The sequence below is a fragment of the Seriola dumerili genome, unplaced genomic scaffold, assembly GCF_002260705.1.
Source record: "Seriola dumerili isolate Sdu_G_001 unplaced genomic scaffold, Sdu_1.0 BDQW01000433.1, whole genome shotgun sequence".
NCBI lineage: Eukaryota > Metazoa > Chordata > Actinopteri > Carangiformes > Carangidae > Seriola > Seriola dumerili.
The window spans coordinates 460,817-482,284 of NW_019174688.1; the positions used below are offsets into that span (position 1 = coordinate 460,817).

Below are 21,468 nucleotides of genomic sequence, written 5' to 3' on the forward strand. Positions count from 1 at the left end.
GCTGCAATTTCCCCATTTTCTGTTTTTACCTTTCCCTCCCCTGTCACACCTATTATACTGTACATTCCCGAAGCAGAAAGGGAGAGAGAGAGAGTTGTTCTGTTGTTCTCTGCAGGTGTGAATTTGTCTGCAGGGTTGTTCTGGAGGTCTGAGACATATTTCTTTCCTTGTTAAAATGTACACCTTTATTGTATTCAGGAAGATGTCGTTTTGTTTTGGTCATATTGTGATTTGATTTCAATTTAAAGACAGGCTGAGATAGTGGTTGTTACCTGTTACTGTACCACACACAGACGCACACTGCGCACACACAGATACACATATTTGTTATATTCCAGTGTTTACCATTCCACATGAGAATAACACTGATGTTGCTGTTTCACATGAACAAATTTACACACTGTATTCTCCCTTTTTGTGCTCTTTCCCCCCATTGTGTCTTTTAGATGGAGTCAAGCTGACAGGTGCAGAGTCTTTCATCATGTCTGGCTCAAAGGATAAGCTCCTGAACACGCATGCTGAAGTAACGTATGTGTTCGCCCGCTTGCCAAACTCATTCTCCTCACCGACCTGCTCATTCTCTCTAAGTCTTGTTTCCCTTGTTTTCACCCCGCTCTTATTTTCTCCCTCTGTCTTAGTGAGTACAATGAATTTCTGCACACAGCACACTGTTACTTGGCACAGTGCGATTGAATTAGTTTCTGTCAAATGCACAAAATTACATTCCAGCAGCGAGACAGATCCGATCCTCACCGGTCCGCCAGGTGCCTATACATTAAACAGGACCATAGATTACTTTAATCCTGCTTGTCTCCTCTGTGTCAGAGATAATAACCTCTTGTCATATCCTGAGATAACATTGGTACTGAGGAGCTGCAACGTTGTTCAGCTCTATTGCAGAACAGCCAAGGTCTTAAGCAATATTGATGCTCCTTCCTCATATTCACACTGAGCGTACACAGCAGTGGGCCGTGTGTGATTGTTACGCTTGACATTGTACTGTAATTTGATACAGAAGACATAAACTGAAAAAGTAAACTAGCATAAATCCACTGCAGAGAAGCGACTAGTGGGTCTTTCAATGTACATCACATAGAGTGCATGTTTGGATTTATTGTCACGTGGCTCATGCAAGTGGCCAGACACAGAGGCGGGAGAGTAAGTTAGCATATTTACTCAAGTACTGCACTTAAGTACAGTACTTTTACTTTAGGATTAAGATTTATAGAAAAAAGAAAGAAAAACATATGATAAGCTAATGAAATACAATACGTTGGTAAAGATTACCCGAGTGGTTCCCAACCTTTTTGGCTTGCCCTTACAAAAGTCACTGTCTAGTTGGAGTTCCTGGTCACGTTTCGGATGTCTGTGAGTTGTTAGCAATTTCCCCCTCTAAAATTCTCACATGGTTACATTGAAATAACTGTTCAAATTATCCAATACTTCACAAAAAGCTGAGAGAAAAATGACTTTGTATAGCAAAACTTTTTTTTCTTCTTGCTATTTAAGTGCTGCTCACATGTTGATGCATAAGTAAGTTACTTCAGTAGCATTTTGACTACAGGACAAGTGCTTGTAACGGAGTATATTTAGTAAAGGATCTGAGTGCTTCCTCCACCACTGGATGGACATAACCATGATGTGATGTTTTTGAGCTTAAGCACTTTGTATGAGTCAGTAAAATAAGTTTTTCATCCTTCTTTGTTACTTCTCAAAGAGTCACCGCTCTGAGCTCTGACAACGGGAGGCAGCTGGTGTGTCATGCCAAGAACTCCGCCCTTTTCCGGCCTCTGGAGACCACATTGACCATGAGTGTGTGCTGTGAGTGTCTCAACGTGTCTGTTAACTGACAGTCAACACCCCCTCTCTTTCAGAACACACACACACACTCACGTAAAAACACATTCAACCACACAGGAACCCAACCTCAGGGAGGCCCAGGGGTATCCGGCCTTGTGCACTCAGTCTGCGTTAGCGGTCCAAGGAGAAACATTCAACCTGAAGGCAAACTCACACCTACTTCAAGAAAACATGAGTGTGACTGCCTCCACTTCACAAGGCTGCCTCTGGTGGGCTCAGATTGATATGACCAAAGCAGGAGGCTGTTTTCTTACTGTAAAAGCATGTTAGTGTCCGCAGCAGTGGCTAGCAATGTAAAATCATATGATACCCTGCAATTCAATTTGAATTAGTTTAGTTTAGATTTACTGTTTTATTCAGTAGCAGTATTTACACCCTCAGTCTTATTTCCCTCATGTTAACCAAAACACATAAACCAATTATTAGACTAAATGAGATGGATTATATCAGCCAGGCTTCAAGTACTGAATTTTTTAACAATATTATAATAACTAATATGAATGGCTAAGGCCACCATGGTTAATGATAATGAATCCTACAAAACTAGCCCAGCAACTTTTGTGCTCATCAGCTCAAATTAAATTTCTGTTTCAGGCCGGAAGGCAGATTCTGTTTCTTTTTCTTTCATGTTATTATCACAAAACTGTGCGACGTTATTTAATAAAATTGTTACAGCAGCACACAAAGGTGAGTTGACACATAAGCTGTCTCTGTCTCACGCTGCATTTGCAGTTCCTTTTTCCTCTTATTTGTCAAGGCAACAATGAAAGGTGTTTTTTATTGAACGCACAAACAGTGTCTCACTACTACAGTAGGTTTAGTATTTTCTACTCTGTTGATCAGTTGAAGTAATTGATTGCTTAGGCCCGAGAGTCTACCCACCTGCTTCTCCCAGGCCTAAATCATGTTGTTGATTAAAGTGGAGCAGGGCTGCTGACACCTTCAGCAGCCAGCACTTGCTCCAGCTCTGCTGCTGTATTATCCACAGGCTGACTAGACACCTTAATGTTGTCTCTATCTATACTCCTCCACATTAGACGCCGCCGCTGCTGTTTTAACAATCACCAATAACCGTGAGCACTCCTCCCTTCCTCTCTATCTCCCTGCTCTGTATTAAACAACATGGGCTCCGTACTAAGTGCTAATGTTGCAGAACTTGGGACCACCGCTGCAGTCTTACTCAGCATGCCAGCCCATCAAAGCCAGCGCGGTGGCCATTTTCAGCCAGCCAGATTGTTAGCAAGGTGGCAATTTGTCATGCTGGCCCAGGGTCTGCAGTCTGCTCTCTGAAACTGATTGCAGCAATAACAAAGGCCCGTCCTCCTCTAATTTATTTTACTGCGTATATTTTATTTAAGGAGGCTGTAATTTATTCATATTTCACGTTGCCTTATTACTGTTTGAACATCTGTTATTTTGCTTTATGGACTGGATCCAGCTCACTGCTCCCTTAATACTTAATGCTTTCATCAGATCTGGACCTCTTATCCCACAGTCATGTTGAATGTGCCCAATTTATTGGCCTTGCCTCAACAAATAGGGATGCTCCCTAATCAATTGCCAAAAGTGTTCTCATCGCAGTGCACTTGCTTTTTTATGTTATCTTATTGATGGTCACTCCGCCCCCCTCTTTCTGTGAGTTGCTACATCCTTTTTCTTCCCTCACCTTCTCCTCCGCAGTTTTCTATTGCCCTCTGTGCCATTCCCCTTTTGTCAAGTGCATTTTTATTTTTGTCTCTCATTTCCTGGCAGTCCCACCACCTCAGCCTCCAGTTATTCTGGGTCTGGAGAGAGAGGAAGTCAAAGCAGGGACAATGCTCGGGTTGGAGTGTGTGTCTCATGGTGGAAACCCCCTAGCCACTCTCCACTGGACCAAGGTTAATCTTCTGCACCATCTCTTAAGGAAGCTTTGTAATAGACTGTCACACAAAATGAACCATTTTAGTTCAAGAACTTGCAGTGAAGTTATCCCATTATTCGTAGCTTCTGTCCTTCATTGACTGCATCATATGGGACTGTGCAGCTAACATAATTCTTGACGCTGCCTTTTTGAGTTTTACGTTTTCATCCGTGTGTCAGAATGGAGAAGTTGTGTCTACGACTTGGGAAGAGGACGTCGTTGTGCAGAAGTCCAGCAGCATCCTCAACCTGATGATCACCCCTGCTGACAACCAGGCAGAGCTGTGCTGTGAGAGTGTCAATCTGGTGTCCCCATCTCCTCTCTCCGTCAGCCGCAAAATCACTGTGCTCTGTGAGTGAAAATAATGCTTATGGTGCACAGCGCTGGAGCACACACACACACACACACACACACACACACACACACACACACACACACACACACACATACACATAAAACCCTGGCAGGACTCACAGCAATGGATTATTAAGGATATGGACATGAGGCAGAGGAATATAATAAGAGTCTTACCTCCAAAACCAATTCTTTTGCTGTCCCAGCACAAATTCTAATGCTAATATCATTAATGAAACTAATGGTTATTATGGCTGCAGCCCATATTTCCGATTGCCTCCAGATTAGTATCACGCTCTTTCATAGCTGTTACACTAATTTAGCTGAATTGCTTCAATGCACAATCCTGAGGCAGTAAAGCCTACACTTTCTGCGACAGTAACGCCCATGGTTAATAGATTATACTTTTCCCTCTGAATATAAAATGTTTGTTTCAGCAACAATAAAACAAATAAGAATTAATATTCAGCAGCCTTGGTGCACTGAGTCTAACAATAGCATGATTTCCACTACAGAGCCAGACAATGTAAGTCAGAGCTCTAAATGCTGTGTGATTGATGCGCCTATTCTATGAAAATATGATTTGAATTAGAATCGGCCCTTTCGGGAATCTCTTGCTCATGCTCATGTAAAGGTGGCTGAAGTTACTCCAGTGCTCCTCTTTTACTCACCGAGCCCCCAACCAGCCCCGGTGCCATGCCTCCCAGTCATCCATTCAGGGATGTTGGAAATGCCTGACTGCGCTCTAGGCACTGGTAGAAGCTGGAGGGCACAGAATACGCCTCGCTGGTGTAATGTGAATATGCCTCTTTTACGTTACAGCACCTGCTTAATTTAATGTCTTTGTGCGTAGCATGCACAAGCGGGATGCCACACATATGCAGGATAGACACAAATACCTTAAGATTTACATACGTGACCCCTCCCTCCCCATGTCTGCCAGCTCAGTCCCCAGCCTTTGTATTCCCCCGAAGGCTTTATGCAGCTGCGTCACTTTGCCTGTAGCTATTGTACCCTGTCTCCCCCTGTGGCTGAATCGAAGCAGACTTTAGAAACCACATTGAAAACCTCCTGAGAAAACAAGTTGCCACTCAAAGTGATTTTCTCTCTCAGTCTTGATACAACTCTATGTCTCACATCCAAAAATAGTTGTGCTGCCACTGTGATCAGAATTGGAAGCTGTTGAATGTACTATTCATGGGGCGATATTTTTACTGACTTGTCTTTGTATGTTTCGCCTATGTATGTGTGTGTGTGTGTACATTAGTTGAGCCCGCAGAGGTGATGCTGTTGGGTTCATCCACGGCCATTGCAGAACAGGAGTTGAATCTGAGCTGCTTTGCCACCTCCAGTAATCCCCCTGTTCAGATTCGCTGGTGGCTGGGCTACAAGGAGCTCAGTACCACTGTTGTCACTATGGAAGAGGTGAGACTACACAGAATTCAATTTGCACAAAGCTTAAATCCATCTGAGCAGGTAGACACATATACACTATAAAGAGGACAGAGAAAAACTATATATGTTTTTGTTTAGCTTTTGTGAACACAAAGCAGAAGCCATGAAAAATGATTTACAAAAGTATTGCTTGTCAGTCAAACTTGCCTTTAGGGTACCATTAAAATACCTCCCATTGAATTAAAAGAATCCTCAATATGAAATTTGACCTCATGTGAACCTTTATAGATGAAAGAAAATGGTATGACCATGAGCGCTCTGTGAATAGGCCGGCTACAGCTTTGCAAATGAATCAGCTGCTGATTCCAAAAAGAGTATTCTGCTGCTCTTCCCCTCTTTTGTGTATGTTAATAAGATCAAAGTGAATAAAAGCTGACACAGAAGATGAGCATTATTAAACAAGCTCTTTATTCATCTGGCAGCAGCATTTTCATTTGATCTTACACAAGGCACTCAGTGTGCTGTGTGCGAGCTTTAATGCATCTGAAACAGTGTGAGGTTAATGAAGACTGACGCTCCTGTCCAGTGTCTTTGTTAGTCTTTCTGACTGTGGCTTTTACAGTAATCACCACAATAATAGCTTTAATAACCAGATGTGCTGCATAGGCATGGCCACCATCAGGCAGGTGCAAAATGATGCTTTGCTTAATTTATGCAGCACGAGCGTCAGATGAATATGCTTATTTATCACAGACCACCACATCAGTTATTACAGCAGCTAATTTGCCATCTGTATTCGCCAAGACAAACCAGAGTGGGTTGTTTTTCTCTGATTTTTTTTTTTTTTTTTTTTTTTTTTTTTTTCTTTCTCTCTCTCTCCTCAGACTGAGAACGTTAGAGATCAAGGCTGTCTGTCCCCCAAACTGAACTGTCATATGTGCTTTGTGTCTGTAGGGAGACAATGGTGGGATGACAACCATGTCCAACATGACCCACCAGGTCTCAAGGGAGGAGGATGGATTGGAGCTCACCTGTGAGGCGTTCAACAAGGGCACACACTTCTCCAAGACCCAGATGATCAAACTCAGTGTTTATTGTCAGTGAGCTTAGGTCTAGCTACTTGAAACAATATTTATTTTTTTTAAATCACTATGGAAAATGAGATTCGAATTTTTTGCATCTTAACAAGAACACATCCAACACGGTTCAAGAGGGGTCAGTTGTAGTTATAAATCTTCACAAATATAATCCTTTACACAGAATGAGCAACTATTTTCCGAGCCAGCTTTGTCATGTTTTGTGTTTTCAGTACACTTATCCAAATTGAAATTCTTCGTTATAAAATGTATTGATGTCAGCTCTGAAGCAGGTGATGTTCTGTAAATATAAACAACTGGTCTGCTAAATGCGTATGCTAACCGAAACTAAACTAAAATTGTGAAAATATTCTACCATATTTCAAACTTTTGTTAATCATTTTTATAACAGACCCCCCTCAAAAGGTATGGCTTGAGGCTCCTCCTCAGGATGTCCCCCTTCATGCGGGCACCAAAGTCCGTCTCATCTGCTTCTCCACTGGCGGGAATCCCACTGGGACTCTGACCTGGTTCAAGGTCAGTCTGTGTCTGAATGTCTGTGAGTCTGTATGAATGTTTTAGTCTGTCTAGAATACACACACTTTTCTGTGTAATGTCCTTCCTGTGTTAGAATGGAAAGCCAGTGACAGATGCGCTGAAGCAGACGTCCTTTGATCGAGGTGTGGCTCGAGAACTGGTCCTGGTCCTGACGGCAAGTGACAACATGGCTACCTATCGCTGTGATGCCAAAAATGAGGCAAAGAAGAGCATCTCTGCCCACACTGAGCTTATGGTTTACTGTAAGTTAGACCAGAGCTCCAACGCATAATAAATACAGCCTAACCTTTATTCCACTTTAACTTTCTTAAGGAAAGAGCGCTGTCAGATAAATGGATTTGATATAATAATATTTTAGTCTCTTCATCTTGATATTGCTGGTGAGTGTATTTCTTGTGTACTCCACGGTTCTCCAGTTACAGCAATAAATATGACGATCACAGCCAAACAGGAGGAGCTCCATCGGGGTCAGATGCTTACACTGGAGTGTCAGGCTGGAAGCAGTAACCCCAAGGCCAACATCTCCTGGAGCCTGGGCCCCCTCAGGTTTGTCAAGGCAGTGGGTGGAAAGGCAGACAGTGACAAAATGACATGGTTAATTGAGTCAGAATGAGTCTGAATGCCTGATGTTTATCTTGTTAAATGTGGTAGTATTGGGGATTGTTTGGTGAACTTTAAGTCCCCTGTTGATTGGATTTGCTGGATGGGATTTGCGTCTTAGGTTCCAGGGAGCGGAGCAGCAACCTGAGAAGGCTCAGTATGGTGGTGTTTCAGTGCGCAGTTCTTTATCCCTGATACTGAGCTCACAGCATCACAACCAGAAGGTCATTTGCCAGGCCTACAGCCCTGTGCTCGCTGAGGGGACCAACACATTCTTCAAACTCAATGTGCTTTGTAAGTGGAGGGTGAATTGTTTGTTCGTTTCTTTGTTTCTTTCTCTCTCTGTTGGCGAGTGACCAAGAGATGTGGTTTGCATAAATCTTAAACGATGCATAATGATGATCTATAATGCTGTGGATGAAAGCTGCTTTGCTTTGGGTCCTTTTGCACAGAATTGCCAGCATACAGTATGTGTGTGTTTCTTTGTTTACTGGAAACCTTTGTTGTGATTTGTGGGTCCGTTGAGCTCTGCGGCAGTGTGTCCTAATTGTGCATTTGCTTTGCTGCATGGCCATGTTTGCCTTTGATGCCATTTCACAGGCAGCAGCCAGCCACTGTTTCAAAGCTTGGTACTGTGTATGAGCATGAAGGAATGTCACTGTGTGTTTGTGCGGAGCTGCAGTTGGACAACAGTACTGTCACTCGTCGTTTTAATGCCTGTCCCTCTCCCTCCCGCATTGCCTTACTCCCCCGTCGCCTGAGCGTGTGAAGTTAGTTAGATCTAGAATTATTGGTGGGATGTCGACTTTCTACTGGTTTGACTCTCATTAGTGTCTCTTACTTCTTTCATGCTCAACATGTTTTGTGTGTTTTTGAGCTCGCTCTTGCTGTTTCTTGTCAATCTGTGGGCCTGAGTTTGTATCCGTGCCTGTGCTCATGTATTTTTGGTGTAAATCCAACGTACTGTAGCTGTATTTGTTTGCTGTTTCTGTGTCAGACCCACCAGAGTTCAGCCCTCACCAGCCAACGCTGGTCCAGGTGGTGGAGGATGACATGGCAACCATCCCACTGCTGGTCTCAGCTAACCCAGAGGAGGTCTCCTGCATTTGGCTGCACCGCAAGGAGGAGCTGGTCAAAGGTGATCCAGGGCTATGTGATGGCTCTATAAACCAGGTCCTAGTTGAGCTGAGCCAGCAAGTAAGCACTCAGCTCTGCCATTCAGGGTCTGAATAAAACATGGCAGGTTAGCCAGCATGGGACCCTGCCAAATGTGATTCTCATTATGGCTCTAATGTATGCAGTCTAAATGAGGATTGCTGTCTCCCTGAATACAACACAATGGTTCTAAACCTGGCTTCTCCTCCAGGCCGGTGTCATCAGGGCCCTGCTGCACCCACTCTTTTTCTCTGTTAACTCTTTTAGCTTCATCATACACAGACCCCATCATAAAATGACTGTATCTTTAATGTAGAAACCCACCTATTACATTTTGAGTGCTGTGGTACAGAAGGTGTCTCCAACGCCACCTATTGTTGGCGTGATGTGGGAATCCAGCCAGGCCAATCAATAATGCAGGATTAGATGTCACTTAGAGACCGGTGGCCAGAGGACATGCGGTTGATGGGCGTGTAATGAATACTTAATTTACCATTGGTTTGCATGTGTGCGCGTGTGTGTCTGTGTGTGTGTGTGTGTGTGTGTGTGTGTGTGTGTGTGTGTGTTTGTGTGTGTTTTTGTAAAGAGGGGTACCCGCACTACCACTGGTCGGATGAGTACACACTGGAGATCAGGAATGTGACGAGGAAAGATGCCGGAGTTTACTCTGTCACGTGTTCAAATTCTGAGGGTGTCAGCCAAATCTCCATCATGCTGGATGTTCAGTGTAAGATCCTGCACACAGACACATGCATCTTTCCTCCCACACACATGCTCTGATTTTGTCAGGTTACCTGGGTACCCTGCGCTTCATGTTGAATGTGGTATTCTTTGTGATCATGAAAACAAATTTATTGTAACCATTTCATTTTTTTTTGTACAAATAAAGAATTTCAATACCCATAGTTGTAGATCACTTTGCCCAAGTTAAAGATGACTCAAGTGGCAGCTGCACTGTAATTTTTTCCTGTGCTTCGATAATCTTTTAGAGTTACATTTGAAAGCTAGTTTGATAGTGTACAATAGTTTGCAGGGATTGAATAAAATACTCAAAGAAGACAGAAAAAGAAATGGAAATTAGAGAACAAGAGAGAAAATGTAGAAATGGTACTTTGTATAGTCACATTTTTTTTTTACTTTAATCCATTTATAATGAATCTTCATGTTTTAACATGTATACCTGTAGGTCCCGAGGGTCACCAGTCAACCAGTCAGTCTTTAAATACAGAGAACGAGTAGAATTTTTCTTGACAATAAATGTCAATGTTGTGCATTGGATCTGAATCTGTGGCCTGCTAACCGCATGTTTTTGAACGTGTCCAAAGCTGCTAAGTATCAGTGTCAGTGCATCCTCACACACTGACACACCCAGACAACAACATTGACTTTCAGCAGCTACCCAGCAAACATTCCTCATTCATTAGGCCTCCATGCAAGGCCGTGCACCTCCACTGCTGCCCCAGGCCCAGCCTCGAGCTCTAGGCCCTCTGCCCCGATATTGATGATTTAATAATGGAGGCGTTGAAAATGTAGGTCTGCCTCTTTCACCAAAGCCCATGGTACACGCCTAATGGATTCTGCCGCTCTGATATGACTGGACTTGACAGTTGTAGATATTCATTATGTATGGAGAATTGTAGTAGCTTTTATGGGTGGCGGTGTAGCCCACTTAACAATGTCGGTCTTGGTTAGCGGGCCAACATGGGTGGATCCCACCAAGTCAGAGGTTTGTGTCTCTCTACTGTTTCCCACTACTGTTCTTCTAGAGTGAACATAGGTTTAGACAAGTAGGCACTAATGGCCTCATTCCTGCAAGTACATGGCACCCATGAGAGGTATAAAAAGCCTCTGAGGTAGAGGGGAACAAAGACAAGAACAGCAACCATGCAGTTGGGAAAGAGATGATTCGATGAACACTTGGAGGAAGAGAGGAATGAAAGGCGGGGGGGGTCAAAGGAGGGACTTGTGGGTCAAATGTCCAAATCTTGGTTTGGATGTAAAAGCATCTATTTTGCTTCAACATATAGAGAGTTAATGGCATTGTATCTCAAACAGAGAGGCCAGTGAAGATGGGGTTATGGAAAAGTTCAAAGGCAAAACAGTGTAGAAGTAATTATAGTGATGCAGCAAACCTGTTTAATGGGTTGGCAACTAATTTGCCCCAGGTTGGCATATTAACCTTTGTTCCTGCCTTAGCTTTGTCCCCTTTTCTTACTCTCAGATTCTCCCGCTGTCAAGGCAGAGAAAGACCCTGTGTTTGTGAACATGGGGGGAACAGCAGACCTGATATGTGTGGCAGATGCCAACCCCATTGTAGCTGACATGTTCTCTTGGAAATGGCTGGTGAGAGCTACACACACACACACACACACATATATATACAAAGAAACACAATCATCCCCTGAATTATATTTCCTTTATCTGGCTTCCTTTCTATTATTTTATCTGTTCTTACCGTTTATCACTGGCCTTTCTAAGTGCACAGATGCACCATATTTCATTGGCTCTAACTATCCTTCCACCCCACCTCCTCCTGCTCTACACTCAGCCCAAATCCAGAAAAATAGCTTTCATTACTGCTGCGTGACTAAAGGGCACATTCGTCAATGCGACGTGGTCTCTGTATCTACTGATGCCTTCTCCAGTCTAACCCACCCCCTGGCAATACTGTGTGTCCCGCTTTCAACCTGCACAGCCCCTCCTTTTCTCCTTCCCTGTGGCTCTCCAACCCTTGGCATTATCCTTCTCTGTCCTCAGAGCCTGTTCCCCCGATGCCCTTCCCATCCCCATCTCAAGCCCCGATGGTTTCCGGGGCCCAACTCTCCCTCACTGTCTACCTGTCTTGCTCTCGAACAGCCCCAAAACTCCAGCCCTCAACCAGAAGGAGGGGGAGTATGTTTTGAGGGATGGCTGCTGTCCTCCGCTTATTCCCCCTCACTCTGTCTTCCACAGGGAGAAGGGGAGGTGGAGATGGGAGAGGAGACGCAGGAAGACGGATCAGGCCTTCTGACTATCCATGATGTGACTCGGGCTCATGCTGGTCTTTACCAGTGCACAGCCAATAATGGCATAGCACCCCCTGCCAGCGTAGATGTGCAGCTGGTAGTGCAATGTAAGCTTATAATATTTATTCTCAGTGTCAGAGGGGAAAAAAACATACATGGAGGTTTATTTGTGGGAACATACATGTTTTTGCATCAATAAATACATGTGCACACAGTTTCTCCGTGAATAACCTTGATGTCCATCTTGTCTTGTGTAGTCAAACCAGAGCTTCAGAAAGGAGCCCAATGGAGGAAGGTAGCAAGTAGAGGGGACGGCACCACTACAGCTGAGGTCGTGTGTCAGGCAGAGGGTATTCCTCGTGTCGACTTCTCCTGGGAAAAAAACAGTGTAGGCATGGACTTTGCAAACCCAAGGTCTGACAGTAGACATTATTCTATTTTACAATCTTCTCTTGCAATTATGTTCACTATTAAGTTAGGTGCTAATGTCAGCATTTGGTGACATATTGATGAGTCCTCACAATTAGATTAGGTTCCAACCGAATATAATATATTCTTTTGCTATTTCTTGCTGTTTCACCACTAAATCCGGATTTAGTGCATTTTATACTTTGCTTTTCACTATGCAAATACCTGTTTAATGCCTCTTTGATGTGTGAAATTGGGTGACTTAGTGCAATCTGCAGGACATCACAATCCCTGCTGTCTCCTGCTCAGGATTTATCTCTCTTTATGTGTGTGTGTGTGTGTGTGTGTGTGTGTGCGCGTGTGTGTGTGTCTGTCTGTGTGTGTGTGTCTGTGCGTGCGTGTGTGTGTATGTGTGTGTGTGTGCGTGCGTGCGTGCGCGCGCATGCGTGTGCTGCAGGTATGAGGAGCAGACCATGAGGGAGGGCTCCTTCCACACCAGCACAGTTCGTGTAGTAAATGTGAGCGCATCTCAGGACTATGCTGTCTTCAGCTGCACTGCTCGCAACTCACTTGGGGAAGACAAGCTCGACATCCAGCTCGTCAGCACAAGTATTTATGTACATTTGTGTGTGTGTGTGTGTGTGTGTGTGTGTGTGTGTGTGTGTGTGTGTGTGTGTGTGTGTTGTGTGTGTGTGTGGGTGGTGGTGTGTGTGTGTGCTGTGGGTGGTGGGTGTGTGTGGGGTGGTGGGTTGGGTGGGTGTGTGTGGGTGAGTTTGTGTCTTGGGTGACTGAGGCTCTTTATACAGCATTGCTTTGTCAGTACCCTGCTAAAACCATGTATTTCCAGAATTCCATGAGTGACAAAAACCAACTCTGTTTCAGTTTTGTTGCATTTTTCAGATAATAACGTCTTAAATGGTTCATTTAGCTTCAGATGTAGGAGACCGTTTTCATTTCATAAGGACGTACTTGATCCTTCAGCTGAGTTTCAAAAGCACCAAATATGGAGAGAGGTTTTCTTTGGACATTAAAAATATGTTTTGTTTTTTTTTTTCAACTGAATTTATGAATAACTTGCTCTCTGGTAATACTGAGAAATCACTAAGAAAAGACATCCAACTCTGCAGCTCCACAAAGCTATTGCAGCTTTTAGCTACTTAAACTTTTTGTTTTGGTTATCTTGTCAACACGTAGTCTATGTGGTTCAGTCTCACTGTTCCCATCAACACATTGACCCCAATCTAAAGACCTTTAGCAGCTGTTTCCAGGCGGCAAGCAGAGTGTGCACAGTACCTTAGGTGGACTGTGAAGAAAGTCAAGCATCTGCCAATGTGAAGATCCCAATAAAGACCCAGAGTCAGTGGACTAAACCAGAGCTGAAAGTCAGATGTAAATTGGGTGCTCACTTGCCTTAGTGTTTGTGCCTGCTCAATGTGTAAGAAATTATTTGTTGAAGCAACTCAATAAACCAACACCTTAGAGCGTTACAGGGATGACATATATTTGTTAGCATCACCCCGGTCCCCTTGACAAAAAACTCATGGGATTTTTCCATTGGCTTTTGGATTATGGCAGAAAAAAGATCTGTGGCGAACAATAGTTCATGATTCTTACACATTTTATTCAGCAAGATAATCTTCACAAATTAACAGCAATTTTATGATTTTTAAAGCCTAAATACAGTAGCCAGATGTAAAAAGGTACAAACCCCACCACAGTAGCATAACTTCAGTGCAAGCTTCCAACTTGTACTTTGATTTAGCTCTTACCTCTTCTACAAAAGCCTTTCCTCTTAGAAAGTTAGTAATAGTTTGCAAGGCCGAGAGTATTAACACAACAAGGCTGTAAAGGCAGACTTGTGAGTAGATTGGTTTTTGTGTTCAGCATGATGATGTTAAATGTCCCCGACAAGCTCTGCAGTCTCATTTAGGGACTTGTTAGCAACCAGCCTTTTTAAGACATGAAAAGTTTAAAAATCACAAGTGTGGTATTTACTGATATATTTCATGTGATAGAATAAAACATGAACATGTCTTGAGCTCCTGTTAACCACGGCGCTTGTTTCAGGCATCTAAGAAATCTAACCTATTTTTAGGCTTTAGACTTCCTGCAGCTCTCTATAGTAGGTCTGTGTTGCTATCAGTTGTTATTAGAGTTTTTTTTTCCCCCTAGTGGTCAAAACTCACCTAAGGCAGCTTTAAATGAGTGGCAAATGATCAAAGTCAGTGGTTAGGGCACACAATGTGTAGGGATTATGCATATCACGTACTTGGCAGTGGAGCACAATTTTTTTCCTTTGGTTCTAATTTGGCAGCATCTCAAAATAATTGTGTCTGTGCTGCCTTGTCCAAGGTTTATCAGCCTTTTCCAGCAACATTACAATAGTGTGGGAGGGCCATGGAACATGCAGAACTCTGTAAACTGGAGAGAGTTGTTGCTCCTGAGTGTCAGCCCTTTAAGGGACTTATTCCATTGCTCTATCTCTACCTTATCATTGGGCCCGTAGCAGTATTTCACTTCTCCCTCAGATAATGCTGCAGTGATGTGCTTTGCTCTCCCAGCGTGTTCAGACTTTTCTGCCTCCAAGCTACCAGCGTATCCATGCACCCCCACCATTATCAACACAGCCCTGCTCTCAGCAAAGGCCCACAGCCATCATTGGGTACATTTAATGTTTACTATAAAAACCATAAAATACAATCCAATATTGGCCCTGTTTTCCCCAGTCATTTTTTCAGTGCTGTGAATATTCATAATTAATCTGACGCAGTGATAATAAATTTTATATGCTTCCTTATCATTTTAGAGCCCAAGAGGAAGATAGAGTTTTCCCTTTTCTTAGCATGGTGCTTTTTGGAATTGAAGGAGACAAGATCCAAATAAGGCTGACCTCTTTGCCCTGGAATCTTAGGAGTGGAGCTGATAGTGGGAATTATTTACTCTGCAAACTGGGCTGCAGCCTGGAGCCAGAAACGAGTAGAGCATCCTCTTCTTATGTAGCTGCTCAACTATCTCTCCTCCTTCTCCTTCCTTGACTATCTCTGCCTCTGCCCCTAAAACCACCCTTCTTTTTTTTTTTCCATGCTCCAAATGCAAAATAATCCACTTTCCCTTCACTAGCCTGACTGAAGCAGTGCCTCTTGTCAGTCTCAAGGCCTGGTTAGCGTCCTTTGATCTTTGTTCAAAATATTGATAATAATCAAGAGGCTTCATCCTACATTGCACAATTTTGGTTGAATAAATTGGACAAATCAGCCACTTTGTTCTGAGAGGGATCAGCTGTAGCTTTGCCCGTGTTTCCTGATCATCCATACAGCAAGTACAAGTACAACCTTAAGAAAAAGCAGATAAAGAGTGACACACTGTTAAAAAATGCAAAGCTGTTGCTGTCAAAAAGATGTTCTTTGGAAGCCTGAGGAATAAACTGTGATTAAGAAGAGATGAACTGTTAAAAAAACAAAGAGGCTTTGGATGCTCACTGACAAGTTTTTTCCTATAGTGATCATATATTCTCCCTGATTTAATTTTATTCACTGTTTTTCATTATTTACAATCAGCAGTTGTTGCAAGATTCCTTCATTAAATTTACTGCACTTAAAATACTGTTGTACCTAAAAATAGTGTTGTATATTTCCACCCACAAATAAATGTCAAATGAAAAATGAGAGAAATACTTACTACTGCCTCCTCTGACACATTGTTTAGATATCATGATGAGAACAACTTCACAAAATCATCCTATTGTGAAAAACAAAAAGACTGTTCATATGCAATACATTTAAATAGGACAGGATTTTAAAGACGCTCACTTGCACTGGAGAAAAAAAGTGACCAGTTGGAAAAGTGGGAAATAATATGTCAAAACATGTTTCTTCTGTTTCTATCAAGAAGAAAGTCAGCCCCACTCTCTCTTTTTGTAACATTGTCTATAGTATAAAAATCCCATCACAGAGAGCGGAGCCGTCGGGGAGTCACAGTCCTATAAGCCAGCAGAGCCCCTTGTGTTATTTCAAAGACAACGGATATAATCACTTGACTGTCTCATGGCACACATCTCAATTTCTTTGCACCTAAAGCCTTTTCAAATAGCCACCTGTCGAGTGAAGGTGTTCTGCTCTCGCACAAAGTCAAGAGCACATTTGCTTTTTCCACTTTTCCTCTTTTCTTTCGCCCTCAGGTCACCCAGATCCTCCCTCCTCGTTTCGCCAAGTCAGTGTTACCCATGACTCAGTTACTCTGGAGTGGATCCCTGGCTTCAGTGGAGGTTTGCGGCAAAGATTTCGTATAAGGTGAGGCGCTGAGAAAAGATGTGGGTTTGAGAATGATTCCCCTTCACAGTCAAAAGAATTGTACTTGACAGTGCCTTTTGGTTGACAGATACCGCTGGGATCAGTCAGTCAGTTACCTGTACATGGACGTCTTTCCTCCCAGAGCAACAATGTTCACTGTCACTGGCCTGCAGCCTGTAACCACCTACAACTTCTCTCTCAATGCGCTCAATGCAATGGGAGAGAGTGACTATGCTGACAACAATGCAGTACTGACCATCACCACCAAGGGTCAGTTTGGAGTAACCCCAGCTTGACACTGAAAAGACTCTGCCGCACACCATCTGATAATGGATTTAACAGAAGTTTATTATGATTACATAAGTGGCATGTGAGTTGTTGTCTCTTTCTTTCCTTATAGAGACGCCTGAACTAGAAGAAATCCCAACAGATGACGACTCAGTCTCACAGAGTAAGTCTTTTATCACAACTCTCTGAAAAAAGAAAAGCTCTTAAGGGCAGTTGGAAATTGCTGTTTGCACAGCAGCTAGCTTCATTTGGCTAAATCATGTTAATGTATGCACCTCCAAGGCTGTTAATGTTTGCTCTGCAAGAGTAGCGGTTGTCATGGCACCCACCCATACTTTTTCCCCGCTGCTAGTCTTTAATCAATAAAGACAATTGAGAGAGTGTTTGGGTCTGTCTCAGTCAGTTTTTATCTCCTAGAATTTCCATATTACTTCCTCTTTAACTTTCATTGTTATGCATTGAACTAATGTTTCTAATGTTTTGTGAACTAGGTAAAAGAGGACTTCCAGCATATTTGACTATAGTGCTCACAGTGGTGTTTGGATTCCTCCTGCTGTTGAATTCACTGGGTTGCTTCTTTGGACAGAGGTGGAAAAAGAGGCAAGGCCAGACAGGTAACCATAATCATCTCTTCATCTACGGATGTGCAAGCGTTTCCTTCGTCGCTTTCTGTCATTATAATGTCCTGATTCCTCAACAAAAACTCCAAAACGATTACTCTGAACCATGATGCAATTGTCAGCTCAGCCTCTCACTCTCTCCTCATCTCTCTGTGTCCCTCTTTCTATCCATCTATCCTGTCTCTTCTCCTTCTGCTCACTTCTAAGTCTCTACCTCCCGCCACATTCATCCTTCAAAGCTGTCACTTCTGTGTTTCATCCATATCTTTTATCTCATTTGCTAGCTTTATGTCCTTCCTCTATCCCTCCTTCTGTCTCTTTCTATTTGTTCTTCAGTTTAACTGTCAAGCTCTCCCTCTCAATCGTTTATTTTCCATTCCTCACCTTCCTCTGCCCTCTGGTTTTTACATAGATTTTTCACAGTATACTTGTCTTTCATTCACTCTCACGCTCTGGCCTCTTTATTGCTCTGATCAATTTCAGTGCTTATGAGATGATGCTCCTCTCTACAAGTTCTAATTTCCTAACACTAAGCCTCTTTGCTCGTGTTTCTGTTCCCCCTGCAGGGGGTAGGGCAGGCACTGTGTTGGATGGAAAGGAGAATGAAGACAAGGGGTAAGTTAAGGCCCTGCAGTAGAAGTAATAAATAGACACACATTCAATCCACTCTCAGAAGTCTGAGACCTGATCCATCGGCTGACCCAGACACTAAAACAGCCAGGCAGGCAAAACAAGAAGCTTCTGTCAATATCCATTTGTATTAGTGTCATCAAACTTGCACCACAATCCTGCAATGAACAGGTATACTGAATTTACCACATGATGCATTGCTATTGCAGGTAACAGGTTGCAACATGTGCTGAGTGTTTTTCATCTCTGTGAGTTCATATTGGTGATTAAGAGTTGTTGGGAAACGATTCAAGTAGATGACAAAATCTGATTTCTCCATTTAGGTCCAGTCAGTCAACTGTGAGCAACTCCAACAAGTATGAGAGCAGAGAAAAGATCAACGCCGCAGCCCAGCGCACCCTCCTCATCGAGTCTGGATCTGAAACGGACAGTAATGTCTACGAGAGCTATGCAGCGGTAAGAACGGGAGAGAGGAGGAGGAGGAGGAGGAGGAGGAGGAAAGAGCGGGATGAGGGAAAGAGAAAAAGGCAGTTGAGAAATTAAGCAGAGACACATAAGACACATAGAAGGTTGAGTAAACAGATGGGGGGGGGGCAGAAGAGGAAGTCGAGAATTCAGCCATAAAAGGAAAATGGACAAATAAACTAATGACACCTTTAGCTGTGCACAGATATGGAACATAAATCAATACCTCACAATTAGTATTCAAAATACCCATTGATCTCGGAGAAATTATCATTTTGTACTTTAAAAAGGCCAGCAAGGATTTGAACCTTGAAGAAAACTGATGAGCGAGGTAAAAGAAAACAGATAGCACTGTGCCGTCAGGATGGGGTATAATGAAACCTCAAATCCCCGTGGAGAAAGGCTTTATCTCATCCCTGATTTTAAAGCAGTACATACATGTAAGGGCTGATTCTTCTTAATCACCAAATTATATATTTTCTCATTTACCTGTAGTGGTTTCTAACCTTGAGTGCTGATAGATTTGGTTTGATTTGCCCAGGGTTGAGATATTTGCCTGTAAGATTTCCCACCCAGTATAATGGAGGTGGTCCTCACAGCACTGAAATCAGGAACATGTCATGCTATAAACAACAAACCCCATTAATGGCAAGTCTGTTCACCTGAATGGAACTGAAGAGGCAGAAATCAAGCCCAGATATCTCAGAGATGGGTATATAAAGAAAGATAAATAAAACCAAACCTATCCACATTGGACCCTCCAATAATTCACCGCAAACCACTTTGCTCTGGAGTAAACATGTGGAATTGTTGTTTAACTGAAGTTCCTTCAGGTCAGAGTTGATCTGATGCTATCTCTTCTCTTTGGCTAATTCTAGGAAAGTTCCCATTATTATTACCCCACCGGTGGATACATGCCGCCTCTCAGTCCGCACGCGGAGGAAATACTCAGGCCTGGTGAGATATAAAAATACCTAAGAATAAAGTAAACAATGCAACAGTTATCAGCCAACAGAAAGTGTGACGTCAATTCAATATGGTATTTGAGTATATTAAATCTGAAACATTGTAAAATTATTTCTCCCTATTTAAAGGTTTCTGTGTTTCTGTGTTTTCACGTGCTCTTCAAGGTATCACCCACCTCCCTGTTGACTCTCACAGCCACTTGTATGAAGATGTAAGAGACCGGGGTCTGTACCAGGACATCCAGGCTTCATCTCTTCCTTCCCCTCCGTCCTTTGACCACAGATTACTTCATCAAAGGAGCAGCTCCAGACCACCAACCTTCTTTCAGGTCTGTAAACAAAACCCCCAACCTTTGACGGCGATTCCTGTTTCACAAATTTGTTAATATCACCAATCAGCTGAAAAGTAACTTCAGCTTTATCATGTGTACAATGGTAACTGAGATGAAAACTGTGTCTCAGCAGGGTACTGAGAGAGTGAGGGACTTCGCGGATGTTCGGCAACAGCAGAGAGATTCTGAGCTTCCCTTTGAACTGCGAGGCGAGTTAGTCTAGAATGAGAAGGTCAGACCAAACAAACGCTAAGACAGGGCTTGTGACTCAATGCAAAAAAGTTATTTATTTTATTCCTTTTGAATGGTATCTCCCAAGCCATGTTGAATGAACCTGTCCTGTCCAGGAGTAGAATAGAGCTAGAATTGCGTTTTGAAATTTCAATGTGTATATTGTGAACGTTTTCCTCAAAGGATTGAGTTCACCAATGGTAAAGTACGGCAAACTGAACAAGCCGAACAGAAGCAAAGTAGGATGGCAGAATAATATGACAAAAAAAATGATTTGAAAGACTCAATAACCTCAATAACCTCATGCAATCCAGCTTATTTTCTTCTCCCGCTGCGATCTTACTCCATCCTCCTCCTCCCCGGACCTCGCTTTGTCCTTTCACCTTTAACCTCTTTCTCGGAGCCAAGTCCTGGTCATTACCCACAGCCCCGTCCCTGCTTTGGCCTGCAGTTAGACATGAATCAGTTAGCCAGAGACAAAAAAAAATGGACCGACATCGCTGTGGTTGGCACTGGGGCAGAAGCAGCAAAGATTCATGGCGCAATCCTTTTTGACCTGTCCGACGTCAGCATTTTCTTACGTGCAGCCAGATGAGAACCTGACAACAGTTGCCTGTCCCTCCCCTGTGTGATATAGAGAGTTTCAGACCTCACAGTTAGTCCGTGGGAATCCTTACAATAGGATTGTACTGAGTGGTATTTAGCATGGTTATGTCTTCAGGAGGTAAAGCCATATCTAGGGCCAGACTCTAATCCTGTTTTCTCTCGAATTGAAGTTCAGCTCACAACATCAGTGAGAGGGGGGGAAGCCGTACAGAGAATTTGTTTCACTGACTGTGGGCAGTCAAAGGGAGATAGAGACAGGATGAGAGGGTTAGGCTAAGCTGCAGCTATGGTTACTGCCACAGAAAAAAATCTCCTCTCCTTCTCTTTGGTCTTCATTATTGTTCAAATTGTAGTTCAAGGAAAGCAGTTCACTGTACACTTTTAGTCCACAGCCTATACAATGATAGCAGTCATCATCTTTATTTGTAGAGCACGTTTCACAACCAAAGATGATTTACACAAGGCAACAAATTTAAACTGACAAATAATAAAACCAAAGGTAAAATCTTACAGAATAGACAGCAAATTATATAATACCAATTCCATTAAGATGACATAAATAAAAACACAATTTAAGTAAAGTAAATGAGACTAAGCATTTACAGGGGCTGAATGGGGCATGAATGTCTGTACAAAAGTACATATCAATCTATCCTGTAGTTGTTGAGATATTTCAGGCGAACTAAACTGAAATCAACATAAGCTCTCTGATAAAAGGACTTTCTAAGAAG

The 21,468-nt window shown here is 42.9% G+C and overlaps 1 protein-coding gene across 1 annotated transcript in view; it reads left to right on the forward strand.

Annotated features, from left to right (window-relative positions):
- nphs1 (NPHS1, nephrin) overlaps positions 1–20,190 on the forward strand; it is a 36,319-nt gene extending 16,129 nt beyond the window's left edge. Inside the window, exons 6-30 of the mRNA XM_022761944.1 lie at positions 447–528; positions 1,718–1,818; positions 3,613–3,737; positions 3,940–4,111; positions 5,382–5,539; positions 6,464–6,605; positions 6,998–7,122; positions 7,217–7,385; positions 7,560–7,689; positions 7,865–8,037; positions 8,741–8,881; positions 9,485–9,625; positions 11,120–11,241; positions 11,851–12,010; positions 12,161–12,317; positions 12,769–12,920; positions 16,489–16,600; positions 16,689–16,870; positions 17,001–17,051; positions 17,380–17,502; positions 18,075–18,123; positions 18,462–18,594; positions 19,482–19,560; positions 19,734–19,897; positions 20,034–20,190. Coding sequence (XP_022617665.1) covers positions 447–528; positions 1,718–1,818; positions 3,613–3,737; positions 3,940–4,111; positions 5,382–5,539; positions 6,464–6,605; positions 6,998–7,122; positions 7,217–7,385; positions 7,560–7,689; positions 7,865–8,037; positions 8,741–8,881; positions 9,485–9,625; positions 11,120–11,241; positions 11,851–12,010; positions 12,161–12,317; positions 12,769–12,920; positions 16,489–16,600; positions 16,689–16,870; positions 17,001–17,051; positions 17,380–17,502; positions 18,075–18,123; positions 18,462–18,594; positions 19,482–19,560; positions 19,734–19,897; positions 20,034–20,123 — 3,233 coding nt within the window. The 3' untranslated portion in view covers positions 20,124–20,190. The remainder of the gene's footprint in view (positions 1–446; positions 529–1,717; positions 1,819–3,612; positions 3,738–3,939; positions 4,112–5,381; positions 5,540–6,463; positions 6,606–6,997; positions 7,123–7,216; positions 7,386–7,559; positions 7,690–7,864; positions 8,038–8,740; positions 8,882–9,484; positions 9,626–11,119; positions 11,242–11,850; positions 12,011–12,160; positions 12,318–12,768; positions 12,921–16,488; positions 16,601–16,688; positions 16,871–17,000; positions 17,052–17,379; positions 17,503–18,074; positions 18,124–18,461; positions 18,595–19,481; positions 19,561–19,733; positions 19,898–20,033) is intronic.
- Positions 20,191–21,468: the final 1,278 nt, after the last annotated feature.